This window comes from Cynocephalus volans, chromosome 6 (assembly GCF_027409185.1).
Source record: "Cynocephalus volans isolate mCynVol1 chromosome 6, mCynVol1.pri, whole genome shotgun sequence".
NCBI classification, from domain to species: Eukaryota; Metazoa; Chordata; class Mammalia; order Dermoptera; family Cynocephalidae; genus Cynocephalus; species Cynocephalus volans.
This window is the reverse complement of record NC_084465.1, coordinates 82,270,021-82,291,968: the sequence shown is the minus strand read 5'-3', so window position 1 is coordinate 82,291,968 and position 21,948 is coordinate 82,270,021. Positions and strand designations below refer to the sequence as shown.

Below are 21,948 nucleotides of genomic sequence, written 5' to 3'. Positions count from 1 at the left end.
GAGCTTGGCTGCTTGGTTTATGATCTTGTGTCTGCCCACTCATTAGCTGTGTGGCCTTGGGGAAGTTAATTAACCTTGATGGACCTCAGTCTACTTGGCCATAAAATGGAAATGAAAACAGTATCTTTCTTACAGGGTTTTTGAGAAGATTAAGTGAGTTAATGTATATTGACAAGAGTTCTTAGTTCTTAGACTATACCTCACACGCTGTAAGCACTCAGTAATTGTTACTTAATTATTTGCTAATAGCTTACAGAATTTGCACTGTGAAAATAATCTCCTGCAATGTCCCTCCATAGCCTCAGCGCAGTGAAAAATTGATGTTTAGGATAATGCTGCCTTCCACCCACACCTTCAAGATTTTCAATCACTACAGTTTTTTTCTTCAGTCTAATAGTCTTCATCTTTCCTTTCAAACCTTTTCTTCCTCCACTGTTCCCTATCTCAGGAGGTGACCACCCCCATCTTCTTAGTTTTCCAAGCCAGGAAACCTAGAAATTATGAATGCTGTCCACGCCAATTAGGGACGGTATTATGCAAATTCTACTTCTAAATTAAACTGCTCACATCTGATAATAAACCCTGCCAATCCGTCCTTAGTACAAGCAAAGTGATCTTTTGAAATGTGTGGTTGATCATGTTTCTTCCCTCCTTGAAGTAAAATCCCTAAGACTTAAAAGCCTTTTTCCAACATTGTAGATATCTTCTAGTCCTCCTCTGGCTCGTAATAGGATGTAAATGGAGCAGACAGAAGGAAGATAAGAAAATGGAGGAGAGGAGAAGAGAGATAAGAAAAAAAGCCAGAAAATCAAAATGAAATAAGAAGGGACAAAGAAAGGAAAAACTAAGTTTGGGTTAGAATTCGGGTATGGAGTTAAAAAGCTAGTAAAGTTTGTGAGATGATTTATGCAGCACATGTTGCAATCTGGGGAAACAACCCTTTGAATTGTGCGCATAGCCCCATGAGGTCAAAATATTGGACAATTTTCCCCACAACAAGAGATGTATACAAATTCCTTTCAGCTTAGAAACAATTTGGATTTTCTACTGGATTGTCTGATGTAAATGCCCCTTCTCCTTGGGGAGGGGGTAGGTAGAGTGTATTATAGTGATGAGAGGGGATGGCATTTCAGATAAAAAAAAGATAAGGGTTGTTATCTTTACAGCAAGTCTTAGCTTATTTAATAGCTCTTTTCATTCATAAGTATCCAGATCTCTTAATTGCCAAGACAACCAGATAGCACAAACTCTGATTTCATCCATCCTAATACACTGACAGTGTTTATTTAGTATTTTATTTTACCAGCCAGTTATCACCCATTGAAAAATAGAGTAAAAAATAAAAATCAACAAAATTAGCATTCTTTTATTCTTTTTTTTTTTTTTTTTAATTTTTTGTTTTTAGCAGCAGGCCAGTATGGGGATCTGAACCCTTGAACTTGGTGCTCTTTTCTTCTTTTCTAGCATCAGTTGTTACTTCTAAGGTTAGTTCTTAAAACTGCCGATAAAAGAAGAGGAGGAGGAGGGGGAATAGGAATGAGAATAAGAATCAAGAATAACAAGAATAACAATAACAAGGAGGAGGAGGAGAAGGAGCAAGCCATTGGCTGAATAACACATGTACAAAACATAAATAAGCACAGTTCTGAAAAGGAGGAGGCATCAAATATACTTGCCTCTGATCTCTCAGGGAAAACCTGACTCATTCTTATTTTTCTAAAATGTGTGGAAGAGTGTGCTCTGCACATTGCTGTGCGGAACTGTGCAGATGACTGATGACCCTGTAGTCAATTACACCGTTGCTCCCAACATTCCCCTGCAACCAAGGAAATCATCTCCCTTTTCAAATAGCCACCAAAAATTGGGTAAATTCATAGGACTATGAATTCACGTTTCATTGCCCTGTGTATGTGTGAGGTAGTGTATAAAAGAAAATAGAGGATTAGCTATCCTGACAAATTCTACACACAGGGAACATGTAGTGGAAGTTGCTCCTCCTTTTATGTAAAGCACATTTGACAAGAACATACTGTGAAGTTGCAAATACTGTTCCTTCCTCAGGCTGGCCTGGTCACCATTTTACCCCGGTTGGCATAATACAATATTCTGTCCAAGAAGACCCCAACCCACTAAACAAGGGAGAATCCTTAAAGTGGAGAAAAGATGAAAGTGGGCTGTGAGGGGAAATTCCTACTGTTCTCTTATGATTCCGTTTCCTACTTGCCATTTTGTTGCCACAGTAGCACCAACTTAGAAAAGCAGTGGGGTGGTGGGTCTTGACATTCCTCTTGAAATTCTTCAGAGAAGTGGCTTGCTCGCTGTCACATGGCTGATGAGTGAGAGCATTCTACTGGAATTCATATAATTTTTAAATCCTCAACACTAGTGTTTTTCGACTTATCAGCTGCAAACCACTGGAGGTTTACAGCAAAATTTTAAAAGAATTCTCAAATTCTTCTTCTCATATATATTTCTTTGATCCGCAAATCAAAAGATACTGTGATTATCACTATTATCATGCAGGAGGTCGATAATATTGGTTGACACATAAAGAAGTACTCTTCTTACTGAAAAATTTAAATAAATAAAAGGAAACCATGGCTGTATGCTTGTGGTTCTCATATTTTGGGGTTTCACAGATCAATATCAATATCACTCATTATATGTTTTTGGAACTTGAAATTATAGTCCTTCAAACTAAATAAACTTTGTTTTATGGAAAACTCACTCCGTGGTTCTTTCCCTCCAAAATCAGTAAAAACATTGTCATGGGCCAGCACTGCTATGAAAAATGGCATTTGAGAACCCTACTTCTCACCATGTCAGGCAGAAGGATGGAAGAATTTAATGTTGCTTGGACAGTGTAAATGTTAAGATGGGTTTCAGGAAAGGAAATATATACATGAGGGTCCTTTATCCTACTTTAGGATGACTCTTCCCTGGAATCAGTCGGTGATTTCAGCCAGCCAGTCAAGTACTGGATTCAGCTCTGAGAACTGCCACCTCTAAGCTTAGTGATGGACATGGAAGCTCACAAAAGTAATACCTCTTCTTCCTAACTTAGAAATGACTTCTTGCAGGCTATGAAGGAAGGAGATGAAATGGGTTCTCATATATTTTGTCTGCACTTTATCTCTTGTTCCACATGGGCTGGCCAAGAAAAAAATGTGGCAAACATTGACAGACTGACTAATTCATTCATTCAACAAATGTTTGCAGAGCACCTACCACATGCCAGACTGTGCAAAAGATATGGAGATTAAAAACAAACAAGAACATCATCAAAAACAATCTCTGCCACGAAAGGATATTATACTAAGTTGTCACATATTGCAAGGTTTCCTTTTCTTAAGTCTGCATAATATTCCCTTGTATTTATCTTCCACAGTTCTTTTATCTGTTCATCCATTGATGTGCATTTAGGTTGCTCCCATCTCTTTGCTATTGTGAATAGTGCTACAATAAACATGGGAGAGCTACTATCTCTTCAAGATCTTAATTTCAACTCTTTTGGATAAATACCCAGAAGTGGGGTGGCAGAAGCATATGGTAGTTCTGTTTTTAATCAGTTGAGAAAAAACATGAAGCTTTTTTACCATACTTCTTTTTTGTCATCTCAAAGACAGTTGAACCTTGTATCCACCCTCTGCCATCATGAGAGGGAACCAGACCATCACCTGTCAGGAGAACTGGTTGTCCTCCCTGCTGAGGCCTTGTCAGGCCTTTTCTCCTCAGCTAAATGAGCAACATAAATAAGGACAGAACAACAGGGATGATCTTGCTGCAAAATACTCACAGGCATGTGGCCAGGCGAGGGGCCAATGCTAATCACAGCCTCCAGCACCTGCATACTCTCAGCAGGGGGGCTCAGTTCTCAAAGAGAACTTCACAGAAGGCCTGTCAGCACCTTGCCATGTGCCTTGGGACAGGGCTATCTAGGAACTTGCCTGAATGTTTCCCACATGCTTCAAGGCCTGCTTCTCAACATTTACATAGTTTTCTGATACTGTAGTTCCAAACTGCAGCACAAAAGAATCCTTCAGAACCTGGGCTAGGAAGTGGTCTGAAATCCAAACACCTCCCAAAGTTGAAAGACAGCACCTGTGGGATGCTCAGAGACCTCTGTGAAGAAGTGCTCCTGTTAAACAAAGTCTACCCTTAGGGCCAGCTTCAGAACAGGCAACCAGTTGTACATGCTCCATGCTGAGAAGAGCCCTGTGCTTGGTTCAGTGCTGTGCTGTCACCTTCTTGAAATTATTAATCACTTTGTAATGAGAAAGGGTTCACATGTTTTTATTTTGCACTAAGCCTCACAAATTATGTAGTCTGTCCTGATGTCTTTTTCCAAAAGGGGAAATGGGGTGCCCATTGACGGGCCTGGAGTCCTACCTAGAATGGAAGAGTGAGATCTAAAACAGGGAAAAATGAGAGTACCATTTCCTATTTTGTGAGCGAATCAAGCATCATTTGCTAAGCCAGGAGCCCATGATTTTAATTTCCCAAGCCATTATGAAGTTTAAGGTTCTGAAATACCCACTCTATTTTGTTGCTCTATGAACATTACACAGCCCTTTTCTGTTCCTTTAGTCTGGAAGAGTGGACCCAAAAATACACCATTAGAACCACATAAAAATGCACCACACAGTGGTCAAAGCCACAGTGCTGAACCACTTTCTCTGCTGATTTTCACCCCACCTCCCAAATGGTAAGAGATCACTTTCTTATCTTGGGTATCTCCTTCCCTTGAGAACTTCAACCCAACATTCAGTTCCCTTTCACCCACAATGTGAGGTCTACTTGTGGTGATGCTACTATCATTTCTTCTTGGAAAATTTGTATTTATTTATTTATTTTTTGCATCACCGGTACCTTGATTTTCATTAGGACTGCCTACATAATTTGCAGGGCCTAGTGCAAAATGAAAATGTGGGTCCATTGTTCACAACTTACTAAGATTCTAAAGTAGCAACAGCAAGAGCATTAAACCAAGCATGGGGCCCTTCTAAGTGTGGTTTTATGTGACTGCAAAAGTTGAATGCCCATGAAGCCAGCCCTGATTTGCACTGGCCAGAATTGGATCATGTACCTATTCCTCAACCAATTTCTGTTAAGTGGGTTGCCTGGCTTAGCCTTAGATTAAGAACAGCCCCCCTAGAGCAGAGGATAAGTTTGTCTTCCCTGAGTTGCATGACATCTGGTGGCAAGGATTCATGAGTAAAAGCAGAATCCAGTTGAGTAGAAGTGAGGAGAGAATGGTTGCTGGGTAGTGAAGGAGGAACTCTTCTTTAGAAGCTCCTCTTGAGGCAAGCTTTGGTTCCTTACATCCTTAAAGAGTTACTCAAATCCTACCTACTCAGTTCTCATCTGCCTATTCTCAATCCCTGGGCTTCCATGCACCTCAAACCTCCCCCCTGCTGCCAACCTTTCCTGTAGGGACATCCAGAGAAATAATAATTGATTTCTGTCCTCATGTTGATTATCAACTAACAAACATTAAAATGTACAAAACTCAAATAATAGAAAAATTGAAAATAAAAATACCACTGACCAATATCCACATTTTAGTGCTGAGAGGTTATGGAATTATTAGATTGACAAGCTGGAGGGAATACTCAATAAGAATTTAGAATAAGATGGGTTTTTAAATGGGGAACTGGCTATTGTTTAGTGGTGTGAAATGCAGTATGAAACAGAGGACAGGGACTCACAATCCATAATGGCAAGATTCTCCTATAGCAAGTTTCGATAGTAGAGTGACTCCTTCTCAAGAGTCAAACAGTTTTGCTTGTCTAGAGCAGATAACACAAGTCACTCAAAAATATCATTGGTAAAAGGAAAAAAACTATGTAGCAGAAAGTCATTACTAGGAGATTAGATCCAATACAAAGGCAACAGTAGACTTTCTAAAGATGTACACAAATTATGACTTTTCATAACTATGTGAAAATAGAGTCCTTTGCAGAATATACATAGGAACAATCACTTTTAAAACCCTGTGTATTAAAAAATACTCAGAAAAAAAGGCAATAATATGTGTAAAGACAGATAATTTTATACTATTGATCTGAAAGGGGCATTGGATCAAATGTGAGTGAATAAAAAGAATGCTGTCAAAGATTACTTCAAGATTCCTTGCCTTGAAATGTAGAATGACATGCAATAGACCCTCTTAATCTACCCTCCGTGGAAATGAGACAGTCAGGACAATGACAGGATTTTCTACTCAAGCTTATGAAATCATCTCCAGCTTTCATTTTTTTTTTTTTTTTGGTCTGTCAGTTCCTTTACCTTTGCCTTATCTCAGAGACTTTGCTCCCCAATATTTGAATTTTTATTTTTCTGTTCTCTGAATATTTTTGAACTTCATTGTTTATTCCAGTTATGACATATAGACAGGCATGAGTGAGATTAAGTAAAGCGGGGGATTATTTTGAGTTTCTGTCTGGCATAATTTGTAAATATTCACAGCAGCAGATGAACTGGTAATATAACTCCTATCCCATCTATTTCTCCAAATTACTGCTAAGCAAGCAAAGGCAGTAATTCAAAGAGATGGCTAGAAAGTGGCTTCTTCCATGGTGTTTAAAACTGCTTAGCTGCAGGTTTTCCTAATCTTACTTAACAACTAATTTGGCCATTTGATACTTCTTTTCATGCTAAGCTTTGTGTTAACTTATGCTTGATTTTAGTCAGGGGGAGGGGTCTCTGACTTACCTTACTTCGTTAAGTTGGCTTTTCTCATGGTTTGGCTTTCTTATTAACTTTTTTCCTTTCTCAACAAACTTAAAACCAATACATTGTTGCTGAATTCCATCATCACTAGGAGATAACTTGCCCTTAATTAAGATTAAACTACATAAACAAAATTCCTGTATTTATTTTACTGTTTTGGATAAATGCTTAGTGGTAGTAAGAGAAAAAAATCCAAGTACTTGGAAAATATGTGAAGAACAAGATTCCAGATCTAGAGTCTCTGAGATATGTCATCAGTGTAAAATAACATTGCCACACTAAAAGCACAGTATTCAGACATTTAGGTAAGAACAGATGTGCAAATTATAACTCCAAATATGTTTCTTTGTGCTCTAATTGTCAATATAGTTTCAATTAATTTTACCTGATTAGAAATTTTTTAAAAACATTAAAGACATACTTTGAATTTCAATGATCTTCTGTAAAGAAATAACAGCATTCATATTCGGAGTTTGGTGGAGAATATCTTCTGCAAGCGGCTCCAGCTGCAAGAATAGTAGATAATAATATGAGCAGAATATTATGACTTTATAGTAAGTCTCACAGAAGCAAAGCAAACTGAAACAACCTAATCCTCAGGAAAACTTTCTCCAAGAACTAGCTAACATTTTGCCAATATCAATTCTAAAAGTGTAGCCAGTTTTATTTTCTGTTTTGCATCCATGTAATTGAATTCCAAGGGGCTTTCATATTGGTCACAAGACTAATCTATGAAGTCCCTGAAGCAGGTGCATGTCTGTGTATTATTCATTAAAAATCTGAGTTATTTGTGTAATTTTTGTAGGTTCCTGACAAACCAAATTCCATCATGACTGTATACGCAGCTGGACCCTGCAAACAAAACCTCCGGGAAGTTGCAGTAGACAGAAAGTGGGTAGTCCATTATCCATACTTTGGCAGTGTTTTTACATCTAACCACCTTATACATTTGAATCCTTCACGGTGGAAAGCCATGAGATGCAGCTGCTTTTATTCAACTGCCATTGAATAAAGTAGTAGAGAAAATGTTCAAATAAAAACAAAGGTAAAAGAATTGTACAGTTTCTTTTAACTTCCACTTTCTTCCTAACCATGTAGATGTCTGCGTGTAAGCACAGGACAAATTCCTATCTTGCAAATCTATCGTGATCTTCTGGAATTACACTGATTTTTCATGGAGAAGCTCAGCAAACATTGCTGTGCAAGAAACGAAGAGGAGCTTTAAATAATTTATGGAGCAGATCTGTCAGAGCTAAGTCTGATGATGCATCCCTGGGAATGCCTTGGTAATGAGCTTGGCGTGTTACAGTGGAAACTGTGTGGCTGGGGGACTTGCAAACAAAATAGCTATTCAGCTATTTTGACCCCAAAATAAAGGAAAGTAATAATAGAAAATTTAAAGTCAATAGTCTGCAATAAAAACTACTGGTCAAACTATAATATGGCATGAATGGTAACCAATGTCACTAGACCTAGAAAAGCATGAACTCATCTATATCTCTTCATCTGTAGGAAAAACTTTAAAAAAGCAGGGATTACAAGTTTGCATAGCACATGAGAGTGAATCTTCCCCCCAGGGTCTCTCTAAATTGATTATTCTATACTTCAATCACGTAATATAAAACAATGGCACCTTTCTTCCAGATGCCATAGGATAACAGACTTGCTCAGGGATATTTATACATGGGTAAATTCACTAAATGTAACTTTCCAGAGTGTTTTTCTTAGCTGCCAAAGAAAAACCTTTAAAACATCAAAAGGTTTATTTGCAATACAGTTTGGTGAGAGCGAAAAAAGAACACCACCATTACCTCTCAGTGTCAGTGAAAGGTTCTAAAATATTAAACTCTTAAAATTTGTTAAAATCATTTTTAAACTTCTGGTATTTCAGATTGTATCTTCAAGAATATGTTATCCTAATAACACCCTCTTAACTCAGAGGAACTACTGAATCATAAACTGAAGTTTTCTTGGAAAACTCTTACTCAAGAATTAGACAGGGTTGAGTAAGTTACCTTTCTCATAATTTCTCCTTTCACTTTCACAGAGCTTAGAGAAAATAATTTTAATAGAAATAGGGTAGATTTTACTAATAAAATGTTTTGAAACATCACTTTGTGTTCAAATATTTAAGAACGAAAGCACAAGGTGATGTCAGCATACTTAGTTCTTGAGAAAGCTTCCCTGTGACTTCAGAGTAAAAATGCTGACAATCTGAAAGGTGCCAGCTATTGGGAAAAAAGCAACAGGAACATCATACAAACCTAACTTCGAGAACTCTCCCACATTGAGGTCTATGGGCTATTTTTAAGACCTGGGTTATGTAAAAGTGTACTTCATTCAGGGTGTTGAAAGTAGAAGTACAAACACTCCTAAACTCCAAATTTGGTATCCTCAATTAGATACGACAGAATTGTGTCTACTTATAAAACCAAACGAGAGAATTAAGGCAATTAAATTGATAATTTAAGTCTCTCAAACTATTTCCCTGTGTGTTTTAGGTGAATGTCATTTAGAGGATTTAACCTTCAGTAAATTGCCCCAATTTGTTTCATTTTGGGTATATACACACAGACAGAGCTGAATTCAGAAAGTTCTCAATGTAGGTTCTTTATTTTTTTCTCTGATAGCTCTGCAGAGAAGGCAATGGGTAATACACTCGCAGTTGGCAAGGAGGCAAGCGACATTTAGAGCCTGTTTTCATAAAATTAAAACTTCGTATGCAGGGAGCACAGAATTGTGTTGTCTTTTCTCGAGTTTGTTGATTTAATCACCCACAATCATAAGCAGTACAAACATCTGATTAACACATCTATTTAACAAATATTTATAAATATTTGTTATTTAGTAATACAGTAACTAATGAAATATTAAATAGTCATTTTTTATAAATTTGGAACAAAAAATAAGAACATGCAGTAACGACGTGTTATGTATTTAGCTTGGCCAATAAGGTGTAGCAAAAACATTGGCTATTAAAGCTAATCAATGTTAAGAAGAGTTATTAAGATAAATAATGATGTAATTTATACAAATGAGAGAACTTTTGCATACTAAAATTATAGCAAGATAAAGCAGATGCAAATGTAGGAAATATTACACACTCATCATGCCATCTCCGTTGAACAATTTAGTTAAGTAATGATAATTATCACGGAGTTATAAGACACACTGGATAATTTTAACATAACCTCTTAACACATGAAGCTTTCATCAAGCTTTATTATATCTGAAGCTTAATCACAGGCATTACTTACAGCAATTCTTTATACAAATTTTCAGGCTCAGTGATAGGGAAGTTTATTTTTCTACATCTTTTGCAGAAAGTTATGATACTATATTGACACAATTCAGATATTTAAGTTGCCCATACCATGCAGTTTCTAAGTACTATAGCTATTTTAAAACATCATGAAAATTGTGGCCACTATCATATTGTGCTTAAGTAATTTTCAGGATCTTTAGAATCAGATCATTTAAATCATCAAGTCATTTTAGTTGGATAAGATCCATCTATGGAAAGAAGCAAGGGATATCTTGGGAAAAGCTCTTGAGTAAGAGTTTTCAAACTCACTGTATGCTCATAAGAAATGAAAATCAGCTCATTGTTATTTTCATGATTCAGAATGGAACAAAAAAAGAAGCTAAACAGGGCCCTTGCAAATACTCCTATAACACGTTCATGAGAATGGAGGTATGCATTAAGCAAGCAATGAATCCACTAAGTAGTCTTATTAGCTTTTATATTATGTTTTGATGTTTCCCAAATATGCCAAGTATTTTTATACTTCTGTACCTCTACCTATTCTGTTCCCTCTCACTTCTATTTTCTCTGTTCTTCTTTGAATTGATGAAATCTTATTAATCATTCAAGCCTCAGCACAAATATTGCCTATTCCTTAAGTTCTCTGATAGAGCAAATTGCTTCCACCTCCACGGCCCCTTTCTCCACAAATACTGTTGTTTGCTAATCACATGATATTGTTGTCAGCTATGTCTGCGATTCTCTACTTTGTTGTGAGCCATTTAAAGGCAAAGATAGAGCCTGTATATGCTGGTCATTAAAAAAAATGTTGAATGAATGGATGAAGGATCAACCAAAAGAAAACATGCAGAGGAGGCCTCTTTTCTGCTCTCTACACCTAACTAAGTAAAATAGGTTCTTCCTCTTGGTTGCCTGCTATAAGCAGGGCATGGTTTTAAAGTGAAAGACCAGCAGAACAGTGATAATTCATTTTATTTTCTAAGGTGAACTGCCCTTGTTTAACTTTCAGACAGTCATTCTCTCCCACCCATTGGCAGGGTTTCCTGACATGTAGACAGGTCAGAAATGCAGGGAAATGGAAAAGAAACATAAACCCAGTGCAAGCAGAGGCAGAATGGCAATGCCACTGATTAAAAGAGAAAAAAAAAATCACTGCCAATTAAGCAGGAAGAAAAAGCAACTGTATGAAGATAAAATGAAATGAGATTTTGAAAGGCATTGAAATTAATCTTTAGTCTAATTTGGGAAGAATTGAGATATTCCCAGTATCTAGACTTCTAATCCACATATATACATATATATTTTTAGTTTATTTGGATGTTTGTTTATTTCTCTAAAAATGTTTTTTATTTTCATTAATAGGGTCATAGTTTTAGATAGGTTAGCTAGCTATTTGGTATGTTTGATGCTTTTGTAAATTATATATACGTGTGTGTGTGTGTGTGTGTGTGTATACACACACATAATTTTATTTTAAAATCTTTTTTGAAATAATTTTAGATTTACAGACAGTTGCAAAGATAGTACAGAATTCCCATGTACTCTTTACTCAGTTTCCCCTAATGTTAACCAGTTACACAAAACCTCTATATTCTTAAACTTTTATTTTCTACAGTTATGGCTAGTATGTAGATATATAATTGATTTTTACTTAACCTTTTTATTGATTTTAATTGAATTTTAATTGACTACCAACCTTGTTAAACTTACGTATTAATTTGTAATTTAAATAAAATAATTTTTACAGATTTTCTACATACATAATCCCATATGATCTGTGAATAATGAGAGATTTACTTTTTTCTCCCCAATCTTTATGAAATTTATTCTTTTCATACCCTATTGCACTGTGCAACTTGGATCCCCAAGTGCAATGTTGATAGAAAGCAGTAAGAGTGAGTATCTTTGTCTTGTTTTTAACTTCAAAGAAAAATTTCCATACTTCACCTTTAAACCTGATGTACACTATGCAGTTTTTTGTAGATATCCTTTATCAATTAAACAAATTTTTCTTTTATTACCAGCTTGCCAAAAATTGTTCATTGCTGTTAGAGGTGTTTATCTCATCAGACGCTTTTTACACATCTACTGAAATGGTTATAATACATTTCTTTATTTTCTTAATGTGGTGAATTACAATAACTTATTTGGGAACATTAATATGTTACATTTCTGGGATAAACCCAATTTTGTTATGAATATTTAAGATATTGATGAACTGCTAATATTTTGTTTAGGGTTTTAACTATTGTTCTTATGTCCAAGATTGTCCTATAATATTCCTTTCTTATGATGCTCTTTTGATTTTTGTTATCAGTATAATACATACCACAAAAAATGAGTCATGAAGTGTTCTTCCCACCCTCCTCCTCATTTATTATAAAACAGTTTGAGATTGGCATTATTTCTTCCTTAGATTACTGGTGTAATTCACCGGTGAAGCTACATGGGTCTGGTGTTTTCTCCTGGTAAATTTAGTATTAGAGATTCAATTTTGTTTACAGTTTTTGGATCATTCAAATTTTCTGTCTTGCAATCCAGTTTTGCAAGGTTGTATTTTCCCATTTTAAATAATTTTTCAAGAATTTTACATAAAGCTGTTTTTAATATTCTCTTGGAATCTCTGTAATGCCATTAAAATCTGTAGTGAAGTTTCCTTTTTCATTCCCAATTAAACATGCATACTTTTTCTTTGTTGATTAATTTTACTAGTTCTATCAATTTCATCACTTATTTCAAAGAACCAACCTGTAACTTTTTCTTAATTTTATATATCGTATGTTTGTTTTCTATATCATTATTTTCTTTTCTCTTTATATTTCCTGTTTCCTTTGTGTTTATTTGTTGCTTTGATCCTCTAATTTCTTGAGATGTATGCTTTTGTCATTAATTTTAAGCTTTCTTCTATTTTAATATATATACTAAAACTATTTCACTAAGTTCATCTTTATATATCATACAAGTTTTTAAATTTTATATTTTCATAATCATTAAGTTCAAAATATTTTCTAATTTTCATTGTGATTTTTTTGACACATGAATAAAAGTGTGTTTCAAATCGCAAAATATGAGATTTCCTAATTATCTTTTAACACTGATTTCAATTTAATTTCACTTCAGTAAAAGATTACACTTTGTATGAATTCAAATAGTCAAAATGTACTTAAACTTTCTTTATTCCTCCTATATGGTCTATTTTCGAAAACATTAAAAATGTCCTTGAAAACAATAATATTCTGCTGTATTAGGGCATGGTCTATTATGCATTTCAATTAGCGCAAGTTTATTACAGTATTTAAATCTTAAATCTTCTACATGCCCCCTCCTTTCTATTGTCTTCTTGTTCTATCAGTTAGTGAGAGAGGTGTGTTAAAATCTGTATTATATACATATATTTTAAATTGTTTTATTGTTCCAGTTAATAGAATATTTTATCATTATGAAGTATCTTTCTTTATCTGTAGCTCCTATTTTTTGTCTTAAGTCTGTTTTATCTGATTTTAATAAAGACACACAAGCTTTCTTTCAGTTAGTTCTTTTACTTAATTTTTTTCATTTTTTTACATTCAAACTTTCTTTATCATTATATTACAGAAAGTGTCCTTTTAAACAACATTTGTTATCACAATGTGATAATCTTTGTTTTTATTGGTGAAATTAACTTATTCGTGTTTTGTGGAACTGCCGAATCTGATTCTAAAATGTTATATAAAAACACAGAGGAGCCAGATGTAGCTAAGACTTACTGCAAACCAGGAGATTTGTTCTACCAGATATCAAGACTTCTTGTGGAACTACAGCAGTTAAGACAGTCAGATAATGCTCTATTCTTCCCACAAGAACAGACAAAGAGACCTGTGGACTACGATAGGATTCTCCATGTATACAAAATTTAACCCTGCAGAGCCATAAGGAATGCACAGTCTTTTCAATAAATGGTACTGAATCAACCATATATTCACATTTAAAAACAAATAAACAAACTTGACCTCTATCTCATGCCATATACAAATTCAACTCTTGATGAACTGTGTCCCTAAATGTTGAAGCTAAAAATAAAATGTTTAGAAAAGAATAAGGAGAATGTTTCATGACTTTAAGGATCCACAAAAAATACTTAAACAGAATGAAAAAAAGAACTCATTATAAGAAAAAGAATAAGAAAATGACTATATTACAAAGTTACTTTTATTTATCAAAGGCCACCATTAAGAGGGTTAAAAGACAAAAGATTTCAATACATGAAACCAACAATACATGGAATCTATAAGGAATGCTCAAATCAGTAAGTAAAAAGACAAGCTGAAAGTGGAAAAAAGACGAATAGGTGCTTCAAAAACTGGTATATAGAAATGATCGATAAACAGATGAACTGCTTTCGCACATGAGTATTCTGGCAAATCAAAGCCGTGGTGATATACTACTATACATTCAACAGAATGGCTAAAATTTTAAAAGACACTACCAAGTGTTAGAAGGATATGGAACAACAGAAACAGTCACGTGCTGCTGGTAGGAGTATAAATTTTAACAACCACTGCGGAAAACAGTTTGGTGTTATCCACAAAGATTAAACACATGAATATTCCACGACCCAGCAACAGCACTTCTAGGCATATACTCAACAGAAATGAGTGTACGAATGCACCAAGAAACATACATAAAATGTTCATCACAGCTTTGTACATGAAAACCTCCAAACTAGAAAAATTCCCTGTATCCATCAAAAGTAGAATATATCAATAAAGTGTGACATTTTCTAAAAATTCTTCTTATGGAATGGAATAGTGTATAATAAAGAAAATGAATATACTAGCAGCAACAACATGGATGGATCTCAGAAACATAATTTTGAGCAAAAGGAGTTAGATACAAAGGAATATATAGTGATTTCTTGTAAATGAATTTCAAAATCTGGCAAATTAAAATATAGCGTTAGAAATTAGAAAACTGGTTACTTTCAGAAAAGAGAAAGGGGATACTTGTTAAGAAAGGGAATATGGGGTCTTTTGAGGTGCTGATATTATTTTATCTCTTGACCTGGTTGATGGTTACATATGTGATCACTTTGTGATATTTCATTGAGTTGCACATTCATCTTTTGTACAGTTTTTTGTATGAGTATTATATTTTACAATAAAACAATTTAACAAAAATTTTAAATTCCAAAAAAAGAAAAAAAAATTATGGAATAATCTTCCTGACATAAGAAAATAGGGAAAATAAGTCTGGAACTTGAGTTCATGTTCTTTCCAGTGTGCTATGGTGCTTCTAAGAAACAAAGTGAGATTATATGTTTTGAAGCAAGAGCAACAAAGTTATATTCTTAGACACAGGCAACAAGTTCACTTAGAAAGGAAGCTGAAAGTCCCCCTGCAACATGCAAAAGCTAAGACAAAATGTGGAAAAGCTTCAGTTGTCAGGAACTAAAATGTCACGGAAATTTGGAAGAATATGATGATCAAGACCAAGAGGACAAAGGAAGCAGATTGTGATACATAGAGCTGCCCTTCCATGCTGATGAACAATTATCAATTCCCTAGTGAGGAAGGATTGGTGGTTAAAATTCAACTCTCATTCAAATAATTGTCTTAGAGATGTCTGCAATTAGTTGTATATGTTTAATTTGATTGTGTAAGTCTGGTTATAATTTTATCCATATTGTGATTCATGAGTCATTCTCAAAAATAACCCCTTTTATTTGAAGTCATTAAAATCCTTGACCAAACAGACTGGGGAAAAATATCAAAATAAGGATGGCTTCTATTGACAATCAAGTTACAACACTGACAGACTATTGAGATTATTCAGATTGGGTCTTCCTGCATCCTACCTACCTGTGAATGATGAAGGAAGACATCAACACAGCAATAAAGAAACATCTCTGGTCAAGAGGAGTGACATAAGACTAACAAAAGAATAGCAGGAGGACCAAGAGGCAAAAGGGTCGCTTAGCTCACAAGAGATACTGAAGGAATTCCTTGAATAAGATAAGAGGGACTGGTGGACTAAACTCTGAGATCATTACTGTAGCTATTGTTATATTAATTGAGTTACACACAAAACTACCATGGCTTAGAGAAATGTAGGTTACTCAATATATCAGCCAGTGAATAAAAGAAAAAAGACTGAGGAAATGCATCCATTCCCTTTCAAACCCAAATAGTATCCCATAGTTTCCATGACACTTAACTATAAAACGTTCACAAATAATAATATATTTAAAGATCTATGGCAATAACCAACTAAGTAATTTAAAATAAACCTAAAAGTGAACAGAAGGGAGTATAGTGGTCTATTGGAAAGAGCATAATTAATGCAATTTGTTAGATAATTCAGACTATAAATATTCTTGTGTAATCATTGAGGTAATATTATAGATATACAATCTAATGAGAAAACAGTTTGAACCACACGGTAGAGTTAGAGAAATACTTTATATATTTAAAAGTGCATATCAAACTGAAGTTTCAGTAACATCAAAGAGAAGTTTGTTCAGTGATTTATGTGTAGTTTCCCAATATAATGTCCATAGTTTGTACATCAATTGTTATAAAGAAGGCTTAATTCACTTTATACACTAAAAATCTTGCTGTTTACTTGAATATTTTCCCACAAATAAGTTTTAATTTGACAGTTACACTTGGTAAGCCCTCACGTTTCACTTTCTTTGATCCTTGGTATGGGTCCCCTCATTTGCTTTTTTATTTCCTCTCCCTTCAATTTTGATGTCTTTAAACTGTTCTTTCTCATTTTTTTGTTTTAATAAAGAGATTTTGTATTATATTCTTTTCCAAATGTTGATTTTTCTGCTAAGAAAACTTGTCTCACACCATGTAACAGTGGTGTGATGGTAAATGTTTAACATCTAACTGTCCGAGAAGTAGCCCTAATTTGTAGCATTTACTAATTTCTGTGGTGTAAATACTCCCACCACGGCCTGTTTCAAGCTACCAATGTGATGTCATTGAACTCAGATTTGAGTAGAGATACACACAATTAGCTTTCACAAGCCCCGAAGAGCCAGCTCCAGCATACTGCTGGTAGGGTAGAAGTTTCTTTATTGATAATCTGGGGAAAGTTGCTCTGAAGGAGTATTTCCTTATTAAGCTTTTGTTTTCTTGCATGAGCTTCTGCCATCTCCAAAACCGTACCCATTTTGTTGTTTTTGTAATCATTGTTTTACCTCAATGCATGGAACTCATTTGTTCAAACCTTCCATATTTTTCACAGAAATTTTAATTCCTTATGATACTCCATTCCACTCATTCAGCCCCATTATCTGCTTTTATTCTACTCAACATAGCCTTTCCTCTAGACAAAGAAAAGAAAACAAAAAAACCCAAACAGAGCCATCAACAACTCCAAGAGTCTTAATGTCTTTATCTATGCTTTTCCACTACACAATGAATCCTTTTCTTGAAATTGGCTTGGCAAAGTTTCACTTTTATTTAAGACCAAAGTTAAACATACCTTCTCTATTAAAATATCCCCCTATCCACATAGTTAAAACAAATGTTCCTACATTACATTTTCAAAGAACTGTTATTATATTCCTTTTAATTGTACTCGCATTAGAACCTTTGGGCACAAAATAGATGCCCAATAAAAGGCTATTTAATGAGTGCACTGATAAATGAATGTCATAGCATGTTTGCTTCCCTATGGAAAAGAAATGCTTTCTTTTATTGGTAACCATAAACTATAATGTATTCAGTTCCCTAGCCCACATTCCTTTTAACACCTTCTAACAACATGAAGATCTGCATAATGAAGTTTTAAATTATCCAGATAACTTCCACTTCATTTGTCATTTGCTGAAACAGATAAACAACAAAAACAACAAAAAGTCCACAGTCACTTTGGCTCTGCTTCTCGTTAGCCTTGTTGAATGTAAGAAATGTGTCACCACAGGCCATATCTACACTGGAAAGTATCTTCAGATACTATTTTTCCAAAACAATTCCACTCTCTTTAGATTATCCATACATTCTCTTTTAGCGTGTGGAGAGGCTTCAAAGTCTAACAGAAAACCACGGAAAAACATTATTCTGGCATCTCATACATTTTCCCCATATTCAGTTCTCCCGTCCTCTACTCATGAATTGCAATTATTTAGGAGCTTGTAAGCTTTCCCAGATTCACACCAATTCCCCAATGGACTAAACCGCAGCCATACATAATCTAAAGGATGAAAAAGATGGCAAAACAACTTCTCCACTCAAAATCCAATCCAAACAAACCTCTGATGTGCAACTTGGACAGCAACATCTCAAGAGTTCACCTCAGGGGTGGTTGTCAACACTTACTACAGTCAATTCAGCAGCTTTAGAGCAAAAAGTCATCTTAAAAAGATTATCAGCAAATACAATCATTAAGTTTACCACTGTTTGTGAAATCCTAGTCAAATGAAAGCAGCTGAGCACACTCAATAGGAGACAGAAGTTATTAAAAAGAAATGGAAAGAGAGAGGAAAGAAGGAGGGAGGGAGGGAGGGAGGGAGGGAGGGAGGGAAGGAAGGAAGGAAGGAAGGAAGGAAGGAAGGAAGGAAGGAAGGAAGGAAGGAAGGAAGGAAGGAAGGAAGGAAGGAAGGAAGGAAGGAAGGAAGGAAGGAAAAAATTTTTAAAGGAAAAGAAAAGAAAACTAAAGAAAAAAAATCAGAAGCCAAACTTTGAAAAGAATGAGGGAGATCAAGAGAAAACATAGTATACACTCCACTCCATGGGGAAGGGTTGAACTTTCAGTTCTGGAATCTGGCATCATCTCAACAGTTTCCAGGTTTGTGAAAAATTATCGTGGTTTCTCTCTCTCTCTCTCTCTCTCTCTCTCACACACACACACACACACACACACACACACACACAAACTTAAAACCATCATTTATTCTGTTTTGACAGGTGGTCTTTTAATGGCCATTTTCTCAACTCACTGCCCAAGGCTTCTTCTACTACATGTCCTCTCCTTTTACTTGCTTGGAGGTTTTCAGTGTTTTCGTTTTAGATTCCATAGGAATGGCAATTGCTTAAAGCTTTTCTCACCTCTTGGGAAAATTTCTTTGAGAGGAAGCAACCCAGGGTGCTACTAATTGGCTTTGCATAACAGTAGGCAAATTAGGCCTCAAAGCAACTGTTGACACTGTTTGCTAACCAGTTCAAATACAGATGACCAAAATCAGATTCTATGGGAACCTCACAGAAGTTTCTATAACTGACTAAAAAATATGTTGCTATTTACATAGGTGTCCCTGATGCCTTTCCAAGCAACCTAATGATTTTTCTCATTTAGATATTTACTTCAATTTTTTACAAACCCCAATCTGATTTTTCCAAGTGCTTCGTTGAAGAAGTTCAAAAATATTAATCTACACTGATTGGACTGATAAATCTAAGTTCTAAACCTTGCCAAGAAAAAGAAAAAAAAACTGGACTTCTGGTATGTCTTCAAAATCAGTTGCCTCTAGGAATTTCCTGTACCATGCTCAAATTAGTTTTAATCCAATAGTATATTATTTTGACTGACCTTGTGCATATTTCTTAAAAGAATAGTTAAGAGATGTTTTGCTAAGTAGATCACTTTCATGATAAAAATATCTAAAAAGAAGAAAATGCCTGTTTTGGGTGCAACACTTAAATGAACTATTTTTTTTTTTTTTAAATCAAGTTTTTTTGATACCCATCTATGTGTCTACACTGATATGCACAGCCAACAGCTCCTGCTGAGTTTACAATTCCTTTGGCTTATGTGATACATATTATTTTGCTGATAATAAGCCATAAGAAGCAGCATTTTGCCATATTGACGTGGCCTGGCCAAGAACAACAAGGGAAAGGAATAGCATTCAAAAAACTGGCAAAATGTTTATGAATTCTAATCCTCTGCACATGAATAAATACATCTGACAAAGTGCAGAGTCCCTCAGAAAGGCCCTTCTTGACCCTTCTAATTTGAGTTCAATTGCATGTTCAGTGTTGAGAAGCCAAAGTCAGTTCTGCCAATGTTTTAAGCTCAAGCTTTTCTACATTTTGTTATTTGTAAAAGTGAAATCCCAGATAATACGTTATAATTGCTCTATTAATCACTTGAAAGGGGGATTTGGAGGGAAACTGAGATTTAAAATTGCAATAATTGGTATCCGAAAGACATCCCTTTTTATTTTCTTACCTAGAGCTTACCATATAAAACTACTGTGAAAACTGCATGTATCACTATTTTTTTAAACTGTGAGGTACATGCAATATGCTTTATATGTTATTTTTTCTAAAGGAATGAAACTTAAAACTTCAATGTAGTCATGATGACCCTTGACCTGGAAAAATATAGAAAACCAGGCCTTGGATTATAAATTATATTGTCAACGAAAGTGAGAAAACTCTTTGTTTTTTGAGTTGTTTCAAGTATTACGTTTTCATTTCCTTTTTTCAAATGAATTATAATGTACAACACACTTGTATTTTTCTTTCATTTTTCATTTAAAAAAATCCTTTTCTCTCTTAGCTTTATTCCTCTGTGTACTGATAGACCTGACACAATGGAAGTTCAATATACCAAACCATCTGTTATCCTTAAAATATCTCGTGAGAAATTTACATAGTAATCTTGTTTATGTCCCTAAGAACTCTTGATGGAAAAAAATACAGAAAGACATATATTAGTCAAACCTATCTTTCCTTAGTTTGTGATGAACAGATTTTAGGTTGTGCTTATGCAACTGAAGATAGCCAACCAAAAGGGAGAAGATGGTGTTTGGCTCCTGTAATAACTAAATCAAATTTACTGTAAGACATCCAGATAATTAAATTCAATTAAACAGTCAATATGCCCAAAATAATTATTTCAGTTACCACTTTCTGGAATTTTTAGCAATCTGTACACCCATACAGGTAAGTTTAAGATTGGCCAGTGATACTTTTATCCCTTCCTCTCTGTCAGGCCTAGTCTTTCTAAAAATAAAGAAAAAAGGCACATGTCTCAAACTTTATATCAGATGACGTCCTCTGGTGTCACTAATTGCTCTATGAAAGCAGTCTATTTGATCTCCAGAAAAGCACATGTACTTAAATGACCACAGACCTCCCAGTCAAAAGGACATATGGAAGAAGGAAAATACAAAACATTTTGCTTTTTAGTAAACTCAGAAAAATTAAGAAAAACATGTAACTCCACACAACTGAATTTGTTCCAAAACACAGTCATCTCTTATAGAAATTGATCATAGGGGATATTACTCCATCCTCATTAGAAAATCTCCCTTGAAAGAATAGAGTTGTGCCAAGTGCAGAGATTACAAGAGCACAGGGACAGAATCTCATTTGAATGGGTGTGTTCAAAGAGAGCAAGTGAAATCCCTAATTTCCTTCCACATAGTAAGAAAAGTGGTTGGCTTTTGCAGCCGAGTAACATTTCTTTCTGGGCAGGTCAATCATAAGTGGAGCCACAATCCACGGTCTACTATGATTTTCTGCACATCTGGTGTAAGCCTCTATAACACAAATATTAAAACCAGTCTGCTTCTCTAAAATGTTTCTATATTTAAAATCAAGTAAATGATTTGAGGCTATAGGTGATGATGCAAAAAATGTTATCTGCTGGGCAAACAGAGCAACCCAACATTAACAGATAAAATTGAAATAGCATTTATTTTTTGTACAACTTTACTGCCCCTCAAAAAGCACCAACATTCTGTTTAACATTATTGGTTCACAGGAATCTCAGAAAGACTCTAATATTTTCGAAAATCTTAGACACCTTGATTTATGTGCGATATGAAACAGCAGTCTATGTTGACACTAATCATTAGAAAATTACATCCTTTGGTTTATTGCTTTGTCTAAATTTATACAATAGACTAAAGTACCTGAGCTGTGCTCAAGTTTTCTCTCTCATATTTTCCTTCAAATTAGAAATGTATATATTTACTTCAATAAATATGGCAAAATAATCATGTTGCAGCA

At 34.9% G+C, this 21,948-nt stretch overlaps 1 protein-coding gene across 19 annotated transcripts in view; it reads right to left on the bottom strand.

Moving 5' to 3' along the window:
* Positions 1 to 21,948, bottom strand: part of HDAC9 (histone deacetylase 9) — an 899,944-nt gene that overhangs the window by 31,447 nt on the left and 846,549 nt on the right. For all 19 annotated transcript variants that reach the window (XM_063101430.1, XM_063101421.1, XM_063101428.1 and 16 more), the window contains one exon: positions 7,154 to 7,238. In XM_063101430.1, the coding sequence (XP_062957500.1) occupies positions 7,154 to 7,238 (85 nt within the window). The remainder of the gene's footprint in view (positions 1 to 7,153; positions 7,239 to 21,948) is intronic.